General features: G+C 41.8%; 1 protein-coding gene across 1 annotated transcript in view; it reads right to left on the reverse strand.

The window, feature by feature from the left end:
* Positions 1-652: 652 nt before the first annotated feature.
* The window catches only part of LOC146394767 (large ribosomal subunit protein eL42-like), a 48,729-nt gene continuing 23,647 nt past the window's right edge, over positions 653-25,734 (reverse strand). Inside the window, exons 3-4 of the mRNA XM_085008316.1 lie at positions 24,356-24,421; positions 653-895 (exon numbers count right to left, since the gene is read on the reverse strand). Coding sequence (XP_084864442.1) covers positions 787-895; positions 24,356-24,421 — 175 coding nt within the window. The 3' untranslated portion in view covers positions 653-786. The remainder of the gene's footprint in view (positions 896-24,355; positions 24,422-25,734) is intronic.

Genomic DNA, 25,734 nt, shown 5'->3' on the forward strand with positions numbered 1-25,734 from the left:
CCACTGAGCCATGACGGGAACTCCAGAGACATCTTTCTTAAGCATCAAAGTTAACATGCAGATCAATGTGATCTGAAAATACTTTAAAAAAATCATCAACTTGATATCGCTTTTAAACTCTATCTATACTGTGAAGTAACATTTCTACCCTGAAATTTTCAGACTGAGAAAATAACCTTTAACAAGTTCTTTAGGCTTATTTTTCTGACTTCTTGGGCATTTGATAGCAGTTTCAAGCAGTGTAAAGTATTTTATAGCAGCCTGCAAATTTTGACTTCCTACTTTTTATTCACAAAAGAAAATTTCTAATCGACTTTAACGAACTTTGTATTAGTACAGTAGTACATTTATAAAATCACACTGTTTGCTTTCTCTTGGCTGCACCTGAGACATATGGAAACTCCTCAGCCAGGTATCAAACTGGCACCACAGCAGCAAGCAAGCAAGTCACTGCAGTGACAACACCAGATCCTTAACCCAGGACGACGACGGATCCTTAACCAGCTGAGCCACAAGGGAACTCCTAAAAATCACACTGTTGACTTTAAAAAATGTACAACCTGAAAGTTGAGAGTTAAGTTTTATTTGGGGCAAAATTAGGACTTAAGCCCAGGAGACAGCATCTCAGGTAGCCCTGAGAAACCGCTCTGAGGAGGTGAGGGCGGGCGGGGTGTGGGGGGGTAGGATATATAGGAGTTTTTGCAACAAAGGCCAGGGAGCAGGAACACAAGAGGTCTGAGCTCACTGAAATCATTCCTTTGATTTGCACCTCCGCTATCAGGGCCCCTATCCTGAGTTTTCACAGCCGGCAAACTCACCCTTGGAAGTGACCGCATTCACAGATGACATTCTTTGTTTCACCCTTAACCACAGCCCGGGCAGCAGTATTTCAGAGCTGAAGAGGAAAGGGAGGATATCAGGATATGATAAAGGTGAGGGGGAAGTGCAGCCATGCACACATTTGACAAGTTTGTTGCTGGTCTCCTAAAGGTCATTACCAGTCACAAGGAGCAGACCTCACCAGGAAGGATTTTAGTGGTTTTCTAGATATGAGGAGATGCAAGAATTGGGCACAGAAAATCTTCTCCTAAAAATATCTGACTATCGGAGTTCCTGTCATGGCTCAGTGGTTAACGAATCTGACTAGGAACCATGAGGTTGCAGGTTCGATCCCTGGCCTTGCTCAGTGGGTCAAGGATCCGGTGTTGCCGTGAGCTGTGGTGTGGGTTGCAGACGCGGCTCAGATCCCGCGCTGCTGTGGCTCTGGCGTAGGCTGGTGGCTGCTGCTCCGACTGGACCCCTAGCCTGGGAATCTCCATATGCCGCGGGAGTGGCCCTAGAAAAGGCAAAAAGACAAAAAAAAAAAATCTGACTATCTCAAGGCCTGTTCTTCCAGTTTTCCCAGAGCACAGAGGGCCTCACTCCTGGTCTCCACCCTGAGCTCTGCTCAGGGGGGCTGCGGGTCTGCAGCTGCAGTGGCTCATGACAGAGGCTGATGGTAAGTGCCAAACACCAGCTCACAATACCGTTTCTTGAATTTAGGTTGCTGAGTTGAAAGTAGAGCTACCAATTGTTAAATACAGTATTTTTAATCGGGTGCCTGGAAGGTGGTCTTAGTCCATATGCTATTTTTTCTGAAGTAGTACTAAAAGCTCCTAGGCACACAAGCCTTTCTATGTCCCCCATTTCTCGTTTTTAGGGAATAAGCTTCAGCCTCCACGACCTTCCCTGAGTACTAAAAGCAGCCAAAAATTATAAACTCAAGAAAACCATAGAGTTCAGAGAGCATTAATTTTAAACATTTCCAACAAGATGGGGTTTTGTTTGCTTTTTTAGGGGTTGCACCAGTGGCATACGGAGGTTCCCAGGCTAGGGGTCCAATGGGAGCTGCTGCTGCCGGCCTACACCACAGCCACAGCAATGCCAGATCCGAGCCGCATCTGCAACCTACACCACAGCTCACGGCAACGCCGGATCCTTAACCCACTGAGCGGGGCCAGGGATCGAACCTGAGTCCCCATGGATGCTAGTCAGATTCATTAACCACTGAGCCACTATGGGAACTCCAAGATGGGGTTTTGTTTTTGTTGCTGTTGTGTTTTTGTTGTTTTGGCCACAGCCACGGCATATGGAAGTTCCTCAGCCAGGGATCAAGCCCACACCACAGCAGCAGCCCAACCCAAGCCACTGCAGTGACAGCACCAGATCCTTAACCCACCAGGCTACCAGGGAATTCTGAACAAAATGTTTTAATACATGCTTTTCTTTCATTAAAAAAAAAGAAAGAAAGAAAGGTGCTCCTGCAGTGGCGCAGTGAGTTAAGGATCCGGTGTTGCCACAGCATAGGTCAAAGGTGCAACTCAGATTCCATCCCTGGCCCGGGAACTTCCATATGCCATGGGTGCGGCTGGGGTGGGGGGAGAAAGAAAGAAAGGAACACACAGGGAGAATACAGCCACGCAGTGACAAAGGCAGAGATTGGAGCAATGCATCTGTAAACCAAGAACACCGACTGAAACCGAGCAGGGCCCAGTGGGGCTCCTGGACACACAAGCCTTTCTATGTTCCCCATTTCTTGTTTTTAGGGAATAAACTTCAGTCTCCACGACCCTCCCTGAGTTCCAAAGGTAGGCTCAAACAGTTGCTAATCAGGGAAGGGAGAGGATGCAGAGACCAGAGAGGGGCAGTGGAGAGACAATAGTGCAGCTTTGGAGCAGGATCCTGGTCCCTCCTCAAGGAATAGAGATAACCGTATCTTTGAATTCTTCTACAGAACTAAAACCCCCAACAAATTCAAGATGTTAATGAAGCATTTTTTATTCTGGAGAGAAGATCACCAGACCACTGAACACCAGCTTTGAAAACCCTGCAAGCTTGCCTCTACCCCGATCCTTATCTGCAGCCCTATTTTTCACTCCCAAAACTGTGAAACCTCCTCTCAATCTCTCCTAAGCAGGGGGGTGCACAGTCTGTAAGGCATTAGCCTGCTGTGACCCTCCTTTGCCTGGCAAAGCAATAAAGCTATTTTTTTCTCCTTCACCCAAAACTCTGTCTCCGCGTTTCTCTTTGGCACCAGTGAGCAGAGGCCGAGTTCCCGCAACACAACCAGCTGCTGATTGCCAGCAAAAGACAGAAGCTAGAAGAGAAAGAAGGAAGGATCCTTCCTGGAAGGTTCCAGAAGGAGCGTGGCCTCGCTGATGCCTTGATTTCAGACTTCTACCCTCCAGAACTGTAAGAGAATACATTTCCATGGCTTTAAGCTGCTCAGTTTATGGTACTTTGCAGTGGCAGCCCGAGGAAACTAACCCAGAAAGGTTTTCCCAAAGCAGGACTATCTTGTGCTCTCAAACTGTTGTTGAAGGGCCCTGCCTGCTTTCCTATCTCTATTTCTAATTCCAGAAAGCTTAAGCACAGCATTCTAAATTCCTGATTTAGTAATTTCATTAAACGATAAAAATTAATGCAGGATATACCAGATATTCAGAAAACATAAATCACTAGAAGATTGTTACAGCAACATCCATACTAATTACCATATCTTAAGAAAAGCCATGCATCTTTATCAACTAATTAGAATCACACAACCAGAAGAATAAAGAATGCTTCTTTGGGGATATAAAATAAATAAATAACTACAATATTTTCATTAAATCCTTGGCAATGTTCCTTTGAAACTAGTTGGGTGTTAGAAATTGATGTATAAATGAAATGCTGTTATAGTTCAGAGTTGATATTTAGAAGAGACAGACCATTAGAGAAAATTGCTTTTTATAATGTATCTTTTGTTTGAGAAAAGCTATGATGCTTATGATGCCATGAGAAGAAAATAAGCTGTAACACGTTTCAAACCTTGAAGAATGTTTTTAGAGAGTCACTTTCATATTCTTATGAGATCTGAAAAATTTTCAAAACTTCAGAGGGCTTGACTGAAAAACACACCAATTCTTAGATCAGAGATTGCCAAGTATAACTCACGGGCCAAAATTCATCCCACCACTGGTTTTTTGCATAGCCCATGAGCTAAAAATGGTTTTTATATATTTAAATGGCTGAAAAAAATCAAAAGAAAAATATTTCATGACATATGAAAATTATATGAAATTCAAGTTTTAGTGCCCATAAATAAAGATGTATTGGAACACAGCCTCCCTTGCTCATTCATCTGCACACGGTCAGTGGCTACTTGTAGTCATTTTCTATTGTTGTGTAAGAAAGTCTCCCAAACTTAGTGGCTTAAAACAACACCAGGTGATGACCTCACAGTTTCTATAGGTCAGAAGTCTCCACAGGACTCAGTTGGTTCTCTGCTCAGGGTCTCCCCAGGCTGAAATGAAGCTATCAACTACGGCAGCAGCCTCATCCAAGCCTCAAAGTCATCTGTCAAGCTCACGTGGTTGCTGGCAGATTTCAGTTCCTTAGAGCTGTAAGATTGAAGCCTCCTTTCTGTTACTGGCCATCAGCCCAGGACTGCTCTCAGTTCCTAGAGGTCACCCACCTTCCTTGCCACATGGCCCTCCCATCTTCAAAAGCAGCAAGAGAGGAGTTCCCTTCGTGGCTCAGGGGTAATGAACCCAACTGAGGACATGGGTTTGATCCCCACTTTGCTCAGTGGTATCCATGAGGATGTGGCTCAGATCCTGTGTTGCTGTTGGCCTCCAGCTCCAATTTGACCCCTAGCCAGGGAACTTCCACATGCTGTGGGTGCTGCCCTAAAAAGACAAAACAAAAACAAAAACAAAGGCAGCAAGAGAGACTCTAGTGAGTCTCTCCTTTTACTGGGAAGAGCTCCATCTCTTTTCAAGCCTCATCCGATTAGGTTAAGCCTACTTAGGACAGTCTTAAGGGCAATTGATTTGGGACCTTAATTACCTTTCTTTCTTTCTTTCTTTCTTTCTTTCTTTCCTTCCTTCCTTCCTTCCTTCCTTCTTTCTTCTTTTTATGGCCACACCTGGGGCATATGGAAGTTCCCAAGCTGGGGGTCGAATCAGAGCTGTGGCTGCTGACCTATGCCACAGCCAAGGCAACACCAGATCCAAACCACCTCTTTGACCTACGCTGCAGCTCACAGCAATGCTGGATCCTTAACCCACTGATCGAGGCCAGGATTGAACATGCATCCTCACAGACACTATGTCGGGGTCTTAACCCGCTGAGCCACAACAGGAACTCCTTTAATTACATCTCCAAAAATCCCTTCACAGTAGCACCTGGATTAGTGTTTAACTGAATGACTGGAATAAAGCATGTGTACTTCGGGGGCCAGGAAGCTCGAGGACCATCTTAGAATTCTGCCCACCGCATTGCTTTCCAGCTACCAGGGCAAACTTGAGTAGGTGCTGCAGAGACCATGTGGCCCACAAAGCTGAAAATATCTACTAGCTAGCCCCTTACATAAAAAGCTGGCTGACTCCCATCCCAAATTAAGCTGAGATTCAAGTTCAAGAACTGTATGATCCCTGTTCAGCAAATAGCTCTCAAGCTGGGATAGTATAAACAGAAAGAGGCCATGTGGGTGGGGAAATAGTAGCATTACCAAGCTGGTTAAGCATTTAACTCACACATACCCCCCAAAACAGATGATAGCGAATTAATGGCAATTTCATCTAATAAATCATTTCGAGCACACGCTAAGGGAAAAATAAAATTGTCGTGATATTATCACTACCCACTCATCTTTGTTAAATGTTAATATTTGCTTCTTTTTCAAGCAGTTGGAGAATAGACTTGTGGTTGCCAAAGGGGAGGGGGGAGGGAGTGGAATGGACAGGGAGTTTGGGGTTAGCAGAGGCAAACTGTTACATTTAGCATGGATAAGCAATGAGGTCCTACTGTACAGCACAGGGAACTATAGCCAATTTCCTGGTATAGACCATGAAGGAAAATAATACTTTTTTTAAAAAAGAATGTAAAGCAACAAAACACAGACAGTCAAAGCCCCCTGTTGTACCCTCTTTTAATCCCATGCCACTCTCTCCCACTTTAGAGAAAACCACTATCCATCGCTCCATAGACAATATATGGCACTAGCTTACCATGTTTTGAAACTTAACCTAAATGGAATTATATAACATGTATTCTGCAATTTGCTTCTTTTGCTCTGGGTGTTTATAACATTCATCCACAATGATGTGTGTAGTTATACAGTCATTCCTTGGTATCCACAGGGGATTGGTTCCAGGACCCCCTCCTCCATAGACACCAAAATCCATCAAGCCCCTTACATAAAATGGTGTAGTATTGTAACCTACGCCCATCCTCCCGTATACTTCAAATCATACAGGTATATAATACCTAATGCAATGTAAATCTGTGTAAATAACTATAAATACGATATAAGGGCTAAGCAAATGGTCGCTAATGTGTACCAAATTCAAGTTTTGCTTTTTGGAACTTTCTGAAATCTTGTTTGGAATATTTTCAACCTGAGGTTGGTCGAATCCATGGATGCAGAACCCGTGGTTATGGAGGACCGGTTGTAATTTGTTAATTTTTACTGCTGTATAGTATCCCATTTTATGAATGTACTATGGTTTGTCTATTCTACTGGTGATTTACATTTGGTTTATATCCAGTTGTTTGCTATTAAAGCAATGCTGCTATAAACATTCTCATAGTCACTTGACTCAAATATGGAAAAGCATCTCTGGTGAATTTATCTAGAACTTCTGGGTCTTATGGTAAATGCATGTTTATCTTTATTAGATATTTCCAAATTCTTCTCCAGAACAGTTGTGCCAATTTATACTCCAACTAACAGTGAAGAGAGTTCCTCTCTCCTTAAGTCCTTCCTGACAATCGGCATTTTCAGACTTACTTTTTGCCAATCTTTTGAATGTGAAATTATTGTTTAACTTTTTATTTTCCTGATTGCAAGTTATATGAAACATCTTTCCATATTTTTATTGGCCCTTCAGGTGTGCTCTTCGGTGAATTGCCTATTTATAGCTCTTAACAATTTTCCTACTGAGCCATTTGTTCAAAGTTCTTGAGCTGATCTGTAGTTCTTTATATGGTCTGAATACTAATCCTTTATCGTTTATATTCATTTATTATCCACTCAAAAAGTACATGTACATGTCGTATGTCTCAGCCATGTACTAAACATTGTTTGAGGCTGAGACATATGACAGTAAGCAAAAAAAAAAAATCTCCTGTTCTCAAGGAATGGAGAGATGGCTGATAAATAAGTGAGCAAATAGATAAAGAATGCCAGGTAGTAATAAGTGCTATGAAGAGAAACCAGGAAGAAGATGAAGTGACAGAGGTGTTATTTTCAACAGGGAGTCAGGCCTCTCTGAGGAGGTAACTTTTGAACAGAGGCATTAATGAACTGGAGAGAATGAAACATATATTTGGATGAAGATTGTTTCAGGCAGAAGGTCAGGTGCCAAGGGTCTGTGGTAGCAGCCTGTTGCAAATATCTTTTCCTAGTCTGTAGCTTGCTTTTTTTAAAATGTTGTTCATGATTTATTTCTTTATAAACAAATTTTTAAATTTTAATGTAGGAAAATTTATCAAGCTTTTACTTAAGCTTATCTATTTGCACTTTAAGAAATTCTTCTCTACCACAAGGTCATAAATGCATTTGCCTGGGAGTTCTCTTGTGGGGCAGCGGGTTAAGGATCCATCGTTGTCACTGCTGTGGCACAGGTTCGAGCCTTGAACTTCCACACGCTACAGGCGAGGGCAAAAGAGAAAGAGAGCAAGATTTGCCTGTGTTATCTTCCAAGAGTTTTTAAGTACTTATCCCATTTAGGTCATAAAACCACTTTGCATTTGTTTTTGTATACAATGTGCAGTCAGGATCTAATTAAACTTTTTTTCCACATGGATAACCAATGGTTCCAGCAATATCTGTTAAATAATTCCTCGTTTCCACACTGTCATGTGTCAAGTTTCCATTTATGTGTGGGTCTGTATCTGGGCTCTCTCTAGTGTTCCACTGATCTATTTCTTTCTCTCTGCACCATCTTAATTACTATAGCTTATACGAAGCGTTAACATCTGGTGGGTATATTGTGCTGCTTAATGCTGCTTTTGCCATTCTTGTTCCTATTTACAATTTTAATTAGAATTTAATTAAATCTCTAAGTGAATGTAGGGAGACTTGACACCACTACTTACTAAGTTTTCCTATACATGAACATTTTTTTTGTCCCTCCATTAACTTAGGTTTTTTTTTTTCTTAAGGTCATTCAATAAGGATTTCTACTTTCCTGCATATAGATCTTTCATATATTTTATTAGATTTCTTTCCGAGTGTCTTTTAGTTTTTGTTAGTTCTGTAAGCTCTAATCACTGCACTATTGATTTTTTTATATTGCTCTTATATCTTTAAACCTTGCTAACCATTCTTATTTATTTCAATAGTTTGTATATTCTCTTGTGTTTTCTATGTAGACAATCAGGTCATCTTGTTAATATTTGTTTCATCTTTGATACTTTTTATTTTCTTTTTCTTGCTATACAGGCTGGGACCCACAGAACAAGGTTAACTAGAAATGCTAGTTTTACTCCTTTATTATATCATTGCGATTTAATAGATTTTTCTTATCTTAAAACATTCATACTACCAAGATAAATGCAACTTGGCCACAATGTATTTTTAGTATATTGTTTCTGATTGCTAATACTTTATCTTGGATTTTTTGCATGTATACTCATAAATGAAGTTAGCCTGTAATTTTCCTCTCATAATAGCCTTTCCTGGTATGGCACTGAGGTTATGCTAGCCTTATAAAATGAGTCGGAGGGGATTTACTGCAACAGTTTATAATTTTTCTTTTTTTTCTTTCTTTCTTTTTTCTTTTCTTTCTTTTTTTTTTTTTTTTTTTTTTTTTTTTGTCTTTTTGCTATTTCTCGGACCGATTCCGCGGCATATGGAGGTTCCCAGGCTAGGGGTCGAATCGGAGCTGTAACCGCCGGCCTACGCCAGAGCCACAGCAACGCGGGATCCGAGCCGCGTCTGCAACCTACACCACAGCTCACAGCAACGCCGGATCGTTAACCCACTGAGCAAGGGCAGGGATCGAACCGGCAACCTCATGGTTCCTAGTCGGATTCGTTAACCACTGCGCCACGACAGGAACTCCTTTTTTTTTTTTAATTTTTTTTTTGTCTTTTTGTCTTTTTGCTATTTCTTACTGCAACAGTTTATATAGCATAGAGATGATCCGCTCCTTGAATGTTTGTTGGAACTCACCCATACAACCAACAATCTATGGGTGTGTGGTGAGTTGTTGTGTATCGTGCTTATTGGCTGTTTGGATGATTGGTTGATTGGTAGATTTTAAGGACAGTTTCAATGCTATTAATAATTATGATGGAAAAAATTAAAATCATTTAAAAAAATTGTGTCTGCTCAGTTTTCCCACTTCTTCCTGAGTCAATTATGACAAATTGTAGTTTTATATGAAATTATCCATTTCATTTAAGTTTTCAAATATATTGGCATAAGACATTCATAAAGATCTCCTGTTAGTTTCAATATCCTACCTACTGTATCAGTTGCTTTACACATTTTTCATTTTTATTATTTGTGCCTTCTCTCCTTTTGTCCAGAGAGCTGTCTGTTTTATTCATCTAGCTAAAGTAGTGTGTTTTATTCATCTTTTTCAAACAACCAGGTGCTCATTTATTTTCTGATTTGTAAATGCATTTGTGGGATAGATTTACAAAGGCTAAGTCACATTTAATTCTCTAATCAATAACATTTACTAGAATAAAATTACATGAGAAGAAACAAGAACTTTAACAAGAATAATTATCTATAATGGTTAAGAATACGAGGTCAAGCATATCCTGGCATATTTGGCAAGTATATTTGTCATCTTCATATTCATATAAAAAACTAGTGTTCTATTTTGTTGTTCCTCTTTATTTGGCTTGGTGTTCTATTTCATTTCTTTTTTTCTTTCTTTCTTTTTGTCTTTTTAGGGCTGCACCTGCGGCATATGTAAGTTCCTGGGCTAGGGGTTGAATCAGAGCTGCAGCTGCCAGCCTATGTCATAGCCACAGCAACTTGGGATCCAAGCTGCACCTGCAACCTACACCACATCTACGACCTACACCACAGTTCACCGAAACACTGGATCCTTAACCCACTGAACGAGGCCAGGGATCAAACCTGCATCCTCATGGATACTAGCCGGGTTCATTACCACTGAGCCTCTATGGGAACTCCTTCATTAATTCCTGCTCTTACCTTTTTGAAATTCTTTCCTTCTACTTTCTTGTTGTTTCATTTCTAACTTCTTAAGTTACTTTTTAGCCTTTCACCTTTTCTAATATGAGAACTTTTTCCATTGTCATCCAATTCTAAATATTTTCTAGTTTCCAGTACAATTTCTTCTTTGACTCATGTGATACGTGATTATAAATATCCAAGTATATGTGGCTTTAAAATTATCCTCTTGGAGTTCCAGTTGTGGCTCAGTGGTTAACAAATCCGACTAGGAACCATGAGGTTTCGGGTTCGATCCCTGGCCTCGCTCAGTGGGTTAAGGATCCGGCGTTGCCATGAGCTGTGGTGTAGGTTGCAGATGTGGCTCAGATCCCACGTTGCTGTGACTGTGGTGTAGGCCAGCAGCTACAGCTCCGATTTGACCCCTAGCCTGGGAACCTCCATATGCTGAGGGTGTGGCCCTAGAAAAGACAAAAAGACAAAATAAAATAAAATAAAATAATACAATTTGTCTAAGCTCCTGTTGTGGCTCAGCAGGTTAAGAACCCAACACAGTATCCATGAGGATGTGGGTTCAATTCCCGGCTTTGCTCAGAAGGTTAAGAATCCGGCGTTTCCACAAGCTGCTGCACAGGTTGCAGATGTGGCTCAGATCCTGCATTGCTGTGGCTGTGGCATAGGCTGGCAGCTGCAGCTCCGATTCAACCCCCAGCCTGGGAACTTCCATATGCTGCGGGTTTGGCCCTAAAAAGCAAGTAAATAAATAAACAAGGGGAAATTTGGACACAGAAACAGAGGGAAAATGCCATAAAGGATGAAGGCAGGGATTGGAGTGATGCACCTCTAAACCAAGGAATGCCAAAGACTGCCTGCAAACCACCAGAAGCTAAGAAAGAGGCATGGAAAACATCCTCTCTCACAGCCTTCAGGAGAAACCCACCCTGCTAATATCTTGATCTCAGACTAGCCCCTAGGACTCTAAGACAGTAAATGTCTGCATCCAGTCTGTGGTACTTTATTACTGCTGCTGTGTTAGTGACATAAATATTAATATTACTAATGAATGTAGTTCGGAAGCACTGACCATGTCCACCATGTACCGGAATGGATGTCCTGAAGGACTCTTCTTTATTTCCCTAATCCACAATTTTTTTAATGATTTTATTCAGTGATAGAAAACAGTCAATTGCTAGGAATATTTTTTCTTTTCTCTTTCTTTCTTCCTTTTTTTATTTTTTTTTATTTTTTTTTTTATTTTTGCTTTTTAGGGCTGAACCCACAGCATATGAAAGTTCCCAGGCCAGGGGTTGAATGAGAAGTACAGCTACTGGTCTATGCCACAGCCACAGCAACACAGGAGCCAAGCTGCATCTGCAACCTACACCACAGCTCACGGCAACACCAGATCCTTAACCCACTGAGCAAGGCCAGAGGTCGAACCCTTGTCCTCATGGATGCTAGTCAGGTTCGTTACCACTGAGCCATGACGGAAACTCCCAAAGTATGATATTATTTGAAGGCAGACTTAGATTAGTTAAAAATGTATATTATAAATGTATATGTGTGTATAACTGAATCATTTTGCTGTACAGAAGAAATTGACACAACATTGTAAATCAACTATACTTCAATTTAAAAACTTTGTAATGTATATTATAAACTTTAGGTCCGCTTTGCAAGTGAATCCACTGACAAGGGATTAATCTTCAAAATTTATAAACACCTCCTGCCGCTCCATACCAAAAAAACAAACCACCCCATCAAAAAATGGGCAGAAGATCTCAACAGACAGTTCTCCAAAGAAGACATACAGATGGACAAAAAACTCATGAAAAGATGTTCACCATCACTCATTATTAGAGACATGCAAATCGAAACCACTATTTGATACCACCTTACACCAGCCAGAATGGCCATCATCCAAAAGTCTACAAACAAGAAGTGCTGGAGAGGGGGTGGAGAAAAAGGAACCCTAGTACACTCTCGGTGGGTTTGTAAATTGGTGCAACCACTGTGATTCCTCAGGAAACCAAAAACAGAATTACCATTTGATCTAGCAATCCCACTCCTGGGCATCTATCCAGAGAAAACCAACGACTCACAAAGACACATGTACTCCAATGTTCATTGCAGCACTCTTTGCAATAGCCAAGACATGGAAACAACCTAAATGTCCATCGACAGAGGAGTGAATAAAGAAGATGTGGTACATATACACAATGGAATATTACTCAGCCATTAAAAGGAACGAAATACTGGCATTTTTAGCAACATGGATGGACCTAGATATTATCATGCTAAGTGAAGTCAGCCATACAATGAGACACCAACATCAAAAGCTTTCACTGACATGTGGAATCTGAAAAAAGGACAGACTGAACTTCTTTGCAGAACAGATGCTGACTCACAGACATTGAAAAACTCATGGTCTCCAGAGGAGACAGTTTGGGGGGTGGGGGGATGTGCTTGGGCTGTGGGATGGAAATCCTGTGAAATTAGATTGTTATGATCACTAAAAAAATTTTTTTAAAAAAGTAAATAAACTTTAGGGTCAAAATAACGGTTACTATACTAAGAGAGGGAAAGAAAGGTAAAGAAATACACCCAAAAAAGAAAAAAAAATTGATATACTAAGATAAAATAAAATGGAATCAAATTTTTAAAACTCAGTTAAAACCATAGAAGTCAGAAGTTCCCTGGTGGCTCAGCAGGTTAAGAATCCAGCATTGTCACTGCTGTGGCTTGGGTTCGATCCCTGACCCAGGAATTTCCACATGCCACGAGTGAAAGAAAGAAAGAAAGAAAGAAAGAAAGAAAGAAAGAGAAAGAAAGAAACAATAGAAGTCAGAAAAAGAGGGTGAGGAGGAAACAGAAAAAAATGCAACAGTTACAGAGTTCCTACTGTGGCATAGTGGGTTAAGAATCTGACTGCAGCAATCAGGTCCCTGCAGTGGTGCAGGTTCAATCCCCGGCCTGGTGCAGCGGGTTAAAGGGCCTGACATTGCTGCAGCTGTGGCGTCAGTCACACCTGCAGTTCAGATTCAATCCCTGTCCCAAGAAGGGCCTGACATTGCTGCAGCTGTGGCGTCAGTCACACCTGCAGTTCAGATTCAATCCCTGTCCCAAGAACTTCTATATCCTGTGAGTGTAGCCATTAAAAGAAAAAAAAAAAAGCATTTACAAAGATGGTAGATATCACTCTATCATCAATAATCACTTTAGGAGTTCCCGTCGTGGCGCAGTGGTTAACGAATCCGACTAGGAAACATGAGGTTGTGGGTTTGGTCCCTGCCCTTGCTCGGTGGGTTAAGGATCCGGCGTTGCCGTGAGCTGTGGTGTAGGTCACAGACGCGGCTCGGATCCCGCGTTGCTGTGGCTCTGGCGTAGGCCGGTGGCTACAGCTCTGATTCAACCCCTAGCCTGGGAACCTCCATGTGCCGTGGGAGCGGCCCAAGAAATAGCAAAAAGACAAAATAAATAAATAAATAAATAAATAAATAAATAATCACTTTAAATTTGAATGGTCTGTGTGCACCAATTAAAAGACAGAAATTGTCAAAGTAGACTAAAAAAAAAAGACCCAACTATATGTTGCCTATAAGAAATCCACTTTAAATATAAAGACGCAGGTAGATTAAAAATGAAAGCAATAGGGAGCTCCCATCATGGCTCTGGGGTAACAAACCTGACTAGTACCCATGAGGATGTGGGTTCAATCCCTGGACTTGCTCAGTGGGTTAAGGATCTGGTGTTGCCATGAACAGTGGTGTAGGTCACAGACACGGCTCCAATTCCGCTTTGCTGTGGCTGTGGCATAGACTGGCGGCTGCATCTCCGATTTGACCCCTAGCCTGGCAACTTCCATATGCCACGGGTGCGGCCCTGAAAAGCAAAATAAATAAATAAATAAAAAGAATAGACACAAATATACCAATAGTATAGTAAGAAAACACTCACCAGAAGAAAGCATTTCTACCACACAAAATAGACTTCAGAACAAGGAATACCATCAAGAATAAAGAGAAGCATTACGTAATGACAAAGTGGTCAATTCTCAAGAAGACGTAACAATCTCGAATGTATGTATATGCACCTAACAGAGCAGCAAAATAAGTGAGGCTAAAACTAAAAGAAGAAATAGATACACTCACTATCAGAGTAGGAGACTTCAACATCTTTTGTTAGTAGTAATTGACAGATCAAGCAGGCAGAAAATCAATATGAATAGAGAATGGATATTGGAGAAGGAAAAAGATGAGAATCAGTGGAAGCCCTGAGCCCCACTGCAGCAAAGTGTAGTTTTCACTAACCTCCTCTTCTATATTTCCCCTCAGAAAGAGAGGCTCACAGGAACATGCACAAGTTTAGAGAAGTGAATCCATGTAACACAAAGGGAAGACTGGGCAGGCATGGAGGTGCATGGCTTGGATCACCCTTCAATAAAGAATTTTCCTGCTGTATAGCACAGGAACCTATATCCAATCCCTTGTGATGGAACACGATGTGAGAAAAAGAATGTATACATGTGTATAACTGGGTCACTTTGCTGTACAGCAGAAATTGACAGAACATTGTAAATCAACTATCATTTTAAAAAAAAGGAATTTGCCATATATCTGTAAGGAGTGCAGTTAGCTGACAGCTTCCAGTTGCAGCACCTTCCAAGATCAGCTGCAGCGTTCTTGACAAGACCATGCTTTCCCCTTGGAAGATTATAGCCAATAAGCAAGCATAGTAGCAATACTAGGACCTGGCCATGTATACCTAACTTTTTTTTTTCTCTTTTTGCCATTTCTTGGGCTGCTCCCGCAGCATATGGAGGTTCCCAGGCTAGGGGTCGAATCAGAGCTGTAGCTGCTAGCCTACACCACAGCCACGGCAACGTGTGATTCGAGCCGAGTCTGCAAACTACACCACAGCTCAAGGCAACGCCGGATCCTTAACCCACTGAGCAAGGCCAGGGATTGAACCCGCAACCTCATGGTTTCCAGTCGGATTCGTTAACCACTGAGCCACGACAGGAACTCCATGTATGCCTAACTTTGGATTCTTTTAACAGGCAATCTTTCCTCCAGAACTCTCCACTGGGTTGACCAAAACTTTGTCACATCTGTCTTGCAGCCTAAGGCGTCTCTGCCCAATTCCCCTTCCTCCCCTCATCCTTTCACAGGAGTCAGATCTGCATTATGATCTAAAGGTTTCCCTGTCCTTTTATCTTTCAGAGGCATCATCCCCAATCAACATCTTGCATTCCTAACTCCATATTAGCATCTGCTTCCTGTAGGACCCAAATTAGCACAATTAGCCACTCACCACTGCCATCCACTTTGAGAAATTTTGCAAAAGACACTTAATCAACCATTTCAAGAGTCTCTTCATTATGATCAAAATGTTATCAGTAAGTTCCTTGGTTGAATTCACAACTAGGTGGTTCAGACAATGAAAACCATTTAATACCCCAAACTCACAATTTCCATTAAAGCATAAGTGTTACAGCTATATTTTTTGCAATCATTGCATTCAGTTTCTCTTGCATGGTACCATACTGATGAAGCTTGTCATAAAAGCATAAATTTGGGTTGTTCAAAGTCAATCTTTGCCATACTTATGATCATTCAAATCAAAGTTTTTTTCCCCCAGAAAGACACAGATTCTTCTTGAAACTCAAATAGTCAAGTGATGACTTTTCTTTATGAAAATCAGTGACTTTCTTGAGCAAAAGTAGTTATTTATAGTCATTGCCCATCTCTTCATAAAGCTGAGAAAAAAATCCTTAACATAACTAACAAGCATTAAGTGCTTCTCTTGAATCTCCATGTGTAGCTCAGGTGGTGAGGGCTTTCCTGTGTATAACAGTGTGGAGATGTGCCACAGGGTAGGTTAGACTCTGCTGTGGTAACAAACCCTGAAATTTCACTGACTTAACACAAAGGTTTATTTCTCATTCACACAAAGTCCTATGAGATGGTTTCTCTGTGAACAACTTTCCTAGATACGTTTCCTTTAAGTGGTGAACTCAGGGATCCAGGTTCCTTGCATCATGTGCTCTGCCATCTCAAGTCCTTTGCTTCCAGCTGCTCCAACAGCAGAGAGTTTTAGCATAAAAAATTATGAGGGTTATTCTATGGGCCAGGCCTGGAAGTGGCAGTTATCAGTCCCATTCACATTCCATCAGCCAGAACGAAACCACACTTGGCTAAAAGGAAAGCCAAGGGGAATACAGAGGAGCACATGGATGCTGGTGTACAATTTCTGCCACAATAGACCTTGCTTTTGATACAACAGCTTGAATACCTGAAACAAGCCCTCAAATTGGATTTACTACAGTTTTAACATCCTTCATGCTTTTTTTTTTTTTTTTGTCATTTTAGGGCTGCTCCCATGGCATATGGAGGTTCCCAGGCTAAGAGTCCAATCAGAGCTGCAGCTGCCGGCCTACACCACAGCCATAGCAACGCCAGATCCGAGCCGAGTCTGCAACCTACATCACAGCTCACAGCAATGCCAGATCCTTAACCCACTGAGCAAGACCAGGATTGAACTTTCCAACCTCATGGATACTAGTCGGGTTTGCTGACCAGTGAGCCATGATGGGAACTCCCCTTCATATTTTTTAGATTAATTTTTATTTTAGATTGATGTATAGTTGATTTACAATGTTGTGTTAGTTTCAGGTGTACAGCAAAGTGGTTGAGATATACATACAACCATTCTTTTTCAGATTCTTTTCCATACAGGTTATTACAGGATATTGAGTAGAGTTCGGTGTGCTATTCAGTAGGTCCTTGTTGATTACCTGTTTTATATATAGTAATAACACCCTTCATACTTTATCCTTCACATCACTTCTAATCTAAATTATTCTCATGATGGCCTTCTCTAGCTCTCTTAATTGCATTTACTCAGGTCCAAAATTTAGAAGTTATCCTTGTTTCCTCTACATGAAAACTAGAAAAAAAAGAGAGCCAAAGAGCCCAAAGCAAGGGTGATTCCAAAGCAGCTTCCATGAATATTAAGGTCTTATAGGAAGGCACAGTTCAACAATGAAGATGGGTTGATAGCATTTACCCGCAAAGAATATCCTAATATTTCCTGAACTTCTCATTGTAATAAGCCCATTAAGATTCCTCTAAAGGGAAGAGGGTGCCCTGAATATCCCATGTAGACAGGTCTGCTTAGCATATTTCTCATAGTTAATTAATAAAGAGATGTCCTGGAGTTCCCACTGTGGCACAGTGAATTAACAATCCAACTTCAGTGGCTTGGTTGCTGAGGAAGCATGAGTTCAATCTCTGGTCCAGCACAGTGGGCTAAAGGATCCAGTGCTGCAACAGCTGTGGTATAGGTTGCAGCTGTGGCTTGGATTCAACCCCTGGCCCAAGAACTTCCATATGTCATGGGCAAGGCCATAAAAAATAATAAATAAAAATACATAAATAGAGAAGAGGCTCAACGACTGAGTCTGGAGCACTCACAATATTTAAGGGTGGTGGAGTCACCAAAGGAGACTGAGAAGGAGTGACCAGTATTTGTCAAGAGTCAGTCCCCTGAATCAGCTCACCACAGGGTACACTAATGACATTGATTTTCTGGATCAACAAAGCTAAGGAATAGACAGCAGGGACCCCCACCAACGTACTTCTGTCTTCTGAAATCTAGCTGATTAGTCAGTATTTCCCTTTGACATCTTTGAAATGCAACAAACTTTATGCAAATTACATGCAAAATAGCCGTGAGCTGCGGTATAGGTCACAGTTGTGACTCAGATCCTGTGTTGCTGTGGCTGTGGTGTAGGCCGGTGGCTACAGCTCCAATTAGACCCCTAGCCTGGGAACCTCTGTGTGCTGCAGGTGTGGCCCTAGAAAAGACAAAAAAAAAAAAAAAAAAGATATTTTCATGCAAGTACCTGTACACAAATGTTCATAGCAGCTTTATTCATAATAGCCAAAAACTAGAATCAGGCCAAATGTTTGCCAAGGGATGAATGGATAACCAAATTGTGGGACATCCACACAATGGAAAAAGAGCCAGCAATAAAAGAGAAGAGACTACTGATGAACTCAACATGGGTGAATTTCAAAGGCATCATAATGAATGAAAAAAACCCATCTTAAAAGGTTACATGCTATATGTTTTCATGTATATGACATTCTCAAAAGGCAAAATTATAAGAACAGAAGACAGACCAATGGTTGCCAGAGCTGGGGGTAGGGGAGTCCTTAACTACAGGGGAGCAGCACATGAGAATTCTGGAGGCTGATAGAGCAGTTCTGTATCCTGATTATAGCATTGTCACACAGATCTATACATGCCTGTGCTAAAACATAACTAATTCTGTACCAAAACAAAGTAATTTTACTATACATAAATTGTGAAAAGTATGGAGTTCCCATCATGGCTCAGCAGAAACGAATCTGACTATTATTCATGAGGCCCAGAAGAGGGGATTAAGATGGCCGAATAGAAGGACTAGAGCTCAACTTCTCTCATAAAAACCACAAAATTACAACCAAGTGCTGAGCAACCTTCAGCCAAATAGACTGGAAACTTACAAAAAGATATCCTACTCCAGAAGACAAAGAGGAGGCCACATCAAGAGGTAGGAGGGGCAATTACATGATATAAGCAACCCCATACCTCCTGGGTGGGAAGCCCCCACAGACTGGAAAGTAACTGTATCACAGAGACTCACCTACAGGAGTGAAAGTTCTGAGCCCAATGTCAAATCCCCACACCTGGGGATCTGGCACTGGGAGAAAGAGCCCTCCCGCCCCTGGAGCATCTGGCATTGAAGGCCAGTGGGGTTTGTGCACAGGAGCTCCACGGGACTGGGGGAAATGGAGACCCCATTCTTGAAAGGCGCACACAGACTTTCAAGTGCACTGGGTCACAGGGCAAAGCAAAGGCTCCATAGGAATCTGGGTCAAACCTGACTGCAGTTCTTGGAGGACCTCCTGGGAAAACAGAGGGTGACTGTGGCTTGTTGTGGGGGAAAGGCACTGGAGGCAAAGCTCTTGGGAATATTCATCAGCATGTTTCTCTGGAGGTGGCCAGGTTTTTGGGAAAATCTAGCCCCACCCATCACGCTGAGAAGCTCCAGGCCAAACAATAATCCAGGTGGGATCACAGCCCCACCCATCTGTAAACAGGCTGCCTAAAGACCCCCAAGGCACACAGCCGCTTCTAATCTCACCCAGAGACAAAGCCCCACCCACCAGGGATGGGGGATAGGAATCAGCCCCACCTACAAGTGGGCAGGCACCAGTACCTCCCATCAGGAAGCCTACAGCAAGTCCCTGTACCAACTTCAGCTGCAAGAGGGGCAGACACCAGAAGTAAGAGAGGCTACAACTCTATTGTCTGCAAAAAGGTCACCATACCAAAAACCTATAAAAATGAAAAGCCAGAGAACTATAACTCAGATAAGGGAGAAAGGAAAAAAACCACAGAAAAACAGCTAAGTGATCAGATTCTCAGCCTCCAGGAAAAAGACTTTAGACTGTTGATGCTGAAGATGATGCAAGACATTGGAAATAAACTGGAGGCAAAGACGGATAATTTATAGGAAACACTGAGTGAAGAGATACATGATATAAAACTTAAGCAAGAAGAGATGCAAAATACAATGACTGAAATTAAAAATTTATTAGAAGCAGCCAACAGCAGAATACAGGAGGCAGAAGAATGAATAAGCGAGGTGGAGGACAGATTAGTGGAAATGATGGATGCAGAACAGAAAAGAGAAAAAAGATTGAAAACAAATGAAGAAAGTCTCAGAGAACTCTGGGACAACATTAAATGCACCAACATCCGTATTATAGGGGTGCTGGAAGGAAGAGAGAGAGAGAAAGGGACAGAAAAAAATATTCAAAGAGGTAATAGCCGAAAACTTCCCTAACATGGGAAAGGAACCACTCACTCAAATCCAGGAAGTGCAACAAGTACCATATAAAATAAACCCAAGGAAGAACACTCCAAGACACATATTAATCAAACTGAACCAAAATTAAAAACAAAGAAAATATTGAAAGCAGCTAGGGAAAAGAAACAAATAACATACAAGGGAACCCCAATAAGGTTATTGGCAGATTTTTCAGCAGAAACTCTGCAGGCCAGAAGGGAGTAGCATGATATACTTAATGTGATGAAAGGAAAAATACCTCCAACCAAGATTACTTCACGCAGCAAGGTTCTCATTCAGATTTGAAGGAGAAATCAGAAGCTTTATAGATAAGAAAAAGCTAAGAGAATTCAGCAACACTAAACCAGCTTTACAACAAATACTAAAGGAACTTCTCTAGGCAGAAAAGAAATGGCCGCAACCAGAAACAAAAATACCACAAATGACAAGGCTCACCAGTAAAGGCTTATATATAGTAAAGATATGAAATCATCCATACACAATTATGCTACTAAAATCAGAAATCATGAGAAGAGGAGGGTACAAATGCAGGACACTGGGAATGCACTTGCAATTAAGAGACCAACAACTTAAAACAATCATATATATATATAGAGAGAGAGAGTCTCCTAGAGTATTCATGAGGCCAAAGGTTCAATCCCTGGCCTCGCTCAGTGGGTTGAGGATTTGGCGTTGCCGTGAGCTGTGGTGTAGGTCACAGAATCAGCTCGGATCTGGCTGTTGCTGTGGCCGTGGTGTAGGCCAGCGGCTGCAGCTCCGATTCGACCTCTAGCCTGGGAACCTCCATATGCCACAGGTACGGCCCCAAAAGAAAAAAAATTGCGGAAAGTGTAGAGGTGGAGCTGGTGATTAAAGAGGAATGAGTATAGTCCTAGGTCTTCAAATAGATGTTAGAGATGTATCATTCCATCAGATGGACCATCTCTTAGTGTTATAAAATACCAGCAGCAGAGCCAGGACTCCAAGGTGGCGTCAACTGTACCACTGAAGGACAAGAGGCTCCTGGATACCAAATTAGGGGAGCTGCCAAACTGGATACTGATGTGAGATTTCACCCCTAAAGGCATTGCTGGAGCATTTCAAAGAGGTCAGAGCATTATGGGCATGTGTATATGAAAGCAAGTGTCTGGGTAAAAATGAAATGAAATGAAATTAGATGAAATGAAATGAAATATGGCAAAATAAAGTAAAATAAAATGAAATACCAGCGGCAAAGAAACTAAAAGTACTGTGTGACTACCATGAAGAACCATTGAAATTTGGGTTACCATGGCCTGGTAATGAGAGCAAATTCAATTCCATTATGTGAAATATATATCCCCAACATAGCTCCTGATACAAAGTATTCAATAAACATTCGTGGGATGAATAAATGAGTGAGTGAATGAATGAATGAAAAGGCTCAAACATTTTGATATGAAACCTTCCTGCATCAACATCGTCACAAATTTCAAAGAAGAATGGAAAAGACAGTCAAGCATCGCTTAGAGTTAAACACAGTGTGCCAAGGGAGAAAACTGCAAAAGCTGTGGAAGCCACACTTCATGGTGTTATATTTGACTGCAAAGGTTAGAGCGACTGAAGTCACTGTTGACACACTTGCCAAAACTGCTGCTAAAGACATGGTGAAAATGATGACTGGGGACAAAGCGTCTCTGTCAAATATCACGGTTCACTTTAGAACTACAGATGTGGCTGGAAATTTAAAATGGCAAACATCCAATTTCTGACAAGGCTGATACTATTCACTGGGAATTAATAAAGCCACCAGTCTTGTGAATCTAGTTAATCTTCTGCTATTTATCACAGATGAGATCTAAATAAATAATTTTGGTATGTTTTGCTAATTTTTTCCAGCTGGTAGAACTGGAGATGTCCTCCACTCCTGCCTTCTTATCTTTCTTCCTTCATCTAAAATAATGATTACTGAGCACTAACTACGTGCCAGCCAGTGTTCCAGGCACAGCTGTGAACAAGAGACAAGATCCCTTCCCTCACGGATCTTACGTTCTGGTAGCTAGAAACAGATGATAAACCAAAAAAAGAAAAAGAGCAGATAGGGATAAATGCTATACAGAGAACTGTCTATGGTAGAGTGGATGGGAGCTGTGTAGACTGAATAATCAGGTGAGCCCGACAACGGGAGATAATATTTAAGCGGAGCTGGGAGGGATAAGAAGGAACCAGCTATGCAAATACCTGAGGAAAGAACTTTGCAAGTGGAGGAAGCAGCTAGAGCAGTGGTTCTCAAAAGGAATGGCACAGCCTCCTAGAGAGCCTTTTGGAAGCTGGAGGGAGGGGTGCCACCGTGTTTGGGGTACTCAACTGGCATTTAATGGGCAGGGCAGGGATGCTGCTGCAGATCTGTCCCTGGCCCGGACTGTCCTGCATCCTCCATGGCGTTCAAAGATCCCACCAGGCATCCGTGTAGGTAGAAAAGCTGTTTCTAATTATCAGAGTTGAAAACTTAACTCTGCTTAAGTCATGAAGACAAAACATTTTTCTCACAGTGTTTATATTCTTGGAATTTCCCAAGAATGCAATTACCATGTAAGTAGAAAACAGATGGTATTTTTTCATTCAGGACTTCACCAAGAGTGGTTCCACATTTCAAAACCAACATCTCCCGGAAGGCGAGGCAAATGTCACCAACGACACTACACCTAATGGGAATGCTTCAGGGACATTGATAATGGAGCGGAGATTTTTTTTTTTTTTTTTTTGGCCACAGTCAGGGCATGTGGAAGGTCCGGGTCAGGGATTAAACCTGCACTGCAATTGATCAAACCGCCACAGCTGAGGCACCACTGGACTCCTTAACCCGCTGCACCACAAGGAGACTTCTGAGGAAAGAGCTTTTTTTTTTTTTTTTAATTGATAATACATACCCTTGGTAAGGGGAAATTGCAAACAGTACAAAAGGGCACATAGTCAAAAGTCAATCTCCCTTCCACCTCTGTTCCCACCTCTACCAGTTTTCTTCCCTAGAGAAAATCTGATTATCAGGGTTTTAAAAATATCCTTCCAGGAGTTCCTGTCATGGCTCAGTGGTTAGTGAACCCGACTGGCATCCATGGGGATGCAGGTTCAATCCCAGACCTCACTCAGTAGGTTAAGGATCCGGTGTTGCCATGAGCTGTGGTGTAGGTTGCAGACACGGCTTGGATCCTGCATTGCTGTGGCTGTGACACAGGCTGGTAGCTGTAGCTCCAATTTGGCCCCTAGCCTGGGAACCTCCATATGCTGCGGGTGTGGCCCTAAAAAGACAAAAAAATAAAATAAAATAAAATAAAAATATCCGTCCAGAGGGATTATCTCTTTTTTGCTTAGAAGGAAAGAAAGCAGGGAGGGAAGAGGAAAATCCCCATAAATGAATATTTGTCTGGGTTTGAAAAAAAAAATATGAGGAAAGATGCACACACACACCCAGCTCTTAACAGTGGTTGCTCTAACGTTACCTCAGAGCATGCGCAGAAAGACAACTTTAATACACTTCCGTACTGTTTTCCTTGGTACAACAAGTATATTCCACTTTTGAAATTTATAAAATTCCATACGGTTAAATAATAAAATGAAAAATCGAAGAGCAGAGATCAATATTGGCATAAAATAGCAAGATAAATTAGACTCTGAGAAGCATCAGCAAGTTAAACTAAGGTAATGTACTGAGAAATGATTTCACTCAGTGAGAAGAGAAACAAAAAATAAGAATTGGAGAATGAAAAACTGTTAGCATCTCCCAAGGCCTGACTAGGGCAGGAGGCTGCCTATTGGCTTGAATCTGCCAGCCACCCTTTCTCCTCATGTTACCACATCACTTCCAATATTATTTTACTTACTGCCTATTCTTTTAAGTTATACATTTATTTTTAACACAGCACCCTAGTTTCACATCATGTGCCTTTTCCAAAGGTGGAGATCCTTGCTATGCCCTTCATAGACTTTTCAACAAGTGTGAAAAAGAGGCAGTGAAGTCAGCTTGAGTCTACAAGTCACAATCCAAATAGAGGGCACCCTCAGAGACCGATTTATGTTTAAGATCAACCTACATAATACTCCCAATCCTTAGCAGATGAACTAGACTCTGGCTGAGTAAAATATGAACACACCTTGTCATGTTAGCACATTACTACAAAAAGGCAGAAGGCAGTCAATAAAGACTTTGCTGTTACTCATTTTACTGTTCGACGTCCCTGTTGTGAGAAAGTATACATTTTTACGTTTGAGGTTAAAATAGATCATCAACTCACGATGTCTCCGGGCCCCCAGCTGTGAAGACTAAAATGGCTCTTCTTGCCTGTGGCTCACTGAACACCCTGTTTGTGAAGACAAAAAAGAACAGCAGTGCTAAAGAAAGGGGTATATCTGTTCCCAAGGTGGATGCAGTTGAAACTCTCACACAAACTGCCTTAAAACCAAACCAAACCCAAACAACCCCCTGGAGTTAGTCTCTATACAACGTGGTTATTACATCAACTGTTCCGTTCCCAGGGCAGAGCTCCCTGAAGGAGCTTTAGGATCTAGTCCTGTTGTCCAAGACGGTTTTAGGACAGAACTGGTACCTGAAGGTTGCTTTTCCGTAGTCCCCAAATTCCAATTCAATCCCCACTTAAAGTCCGGTGTCCTCTGATCTTCAGAATCATAAACCTGCTCTCTCCAACCTCCCACAGCCGTGAAATGAGCTCACAGCAAGATGGGAGAATTCACAAAACAAGAAAAATGAGCATCCCCAGTGTTGAGCGCAGAGCAAGGCTTCTGTAACTAACTGGAAGTCCTCTCAATCTAGACCCCGCAATGCCTTTTAGAAAAGGTTCCTTTATCATCCCGTATGTTAGTAAACGCAGAAAATAACGACATACAAACCTAACAGCAACTGCGTACCTGGGATGTCTGATACTAACAGACTGTTGGACCGCCTTTTCATCATTATTATTGCTATGGCTCTTTTAAAAGAGAAAAGAGGGAGAAGTGCGGAATTTTTTTAACTCATCAAAATCCTTCTTGGACTCTGACCAAATCACTCCTAGCCCTTCTTTGCCTCTGTTGTCCTGTTGACTAACAGAACCCCTGAAAATGTCCCCGCTCAAGTTACACTCTGCTGTCACAGAGCAGGACTTGCAGTGTCACTGTTAGTAGATGTTGGCCTAGATTTGAACCCTGACTGCCTCTAGCAGCTGTGTGATCTAGAGCAAGTCCATCTCCCTGTCTTGGTTTCCTCTTCTGAAAAATATCTAACCATAGCCAACACATCTATAGTGCTTACCTGAATCACTGTTCATTTAATCCTCACCACAACCCCGAGAGGAAGAAGTTATACACAAGCAACTGAGGCACAGAGAGGTTGAGTAACTTCCCCAAGGTCATACAGCTGGTAAACTGCAGAGCCAAGTCCAGGTTCTAACCACCACACCTACAGCCTCTCCAGTTGAGGACACACCTACTAAGGGCTGTTTTGAGGATTAAGCGAGATAATATATGAAAAGCCTAATACATGTCGTGTCTTATATCACGTGTATGTTATAGGCTTTTTTCCCTTCTGCACTGGGAAATCTATAAGGCTTTTTCTTGGGGCAGAAAAAAAAGAGGTTGGAGGGAAGAGAGCAGAGGCGAGGGGAGGAAGAGGGCGAAG

This window comes from Sus scrofa, chromosome X (assembly GCF_054392235.1).
Source record: "Sus scrofa isolate SSC_HxYL_T2T_F1_AM1 chromosome X, Sscrofa_HxYL_maternal_Yorkshire_Landrace_v2.0, whole genome shotgun sequence".
Classification (NCBI taxonomy): domain Eukaryota; kingdom Metazoa; phylum Chordata; class Mammalia; order Artiodactyla; family Suidae; genus Sus; species Sus scrofa.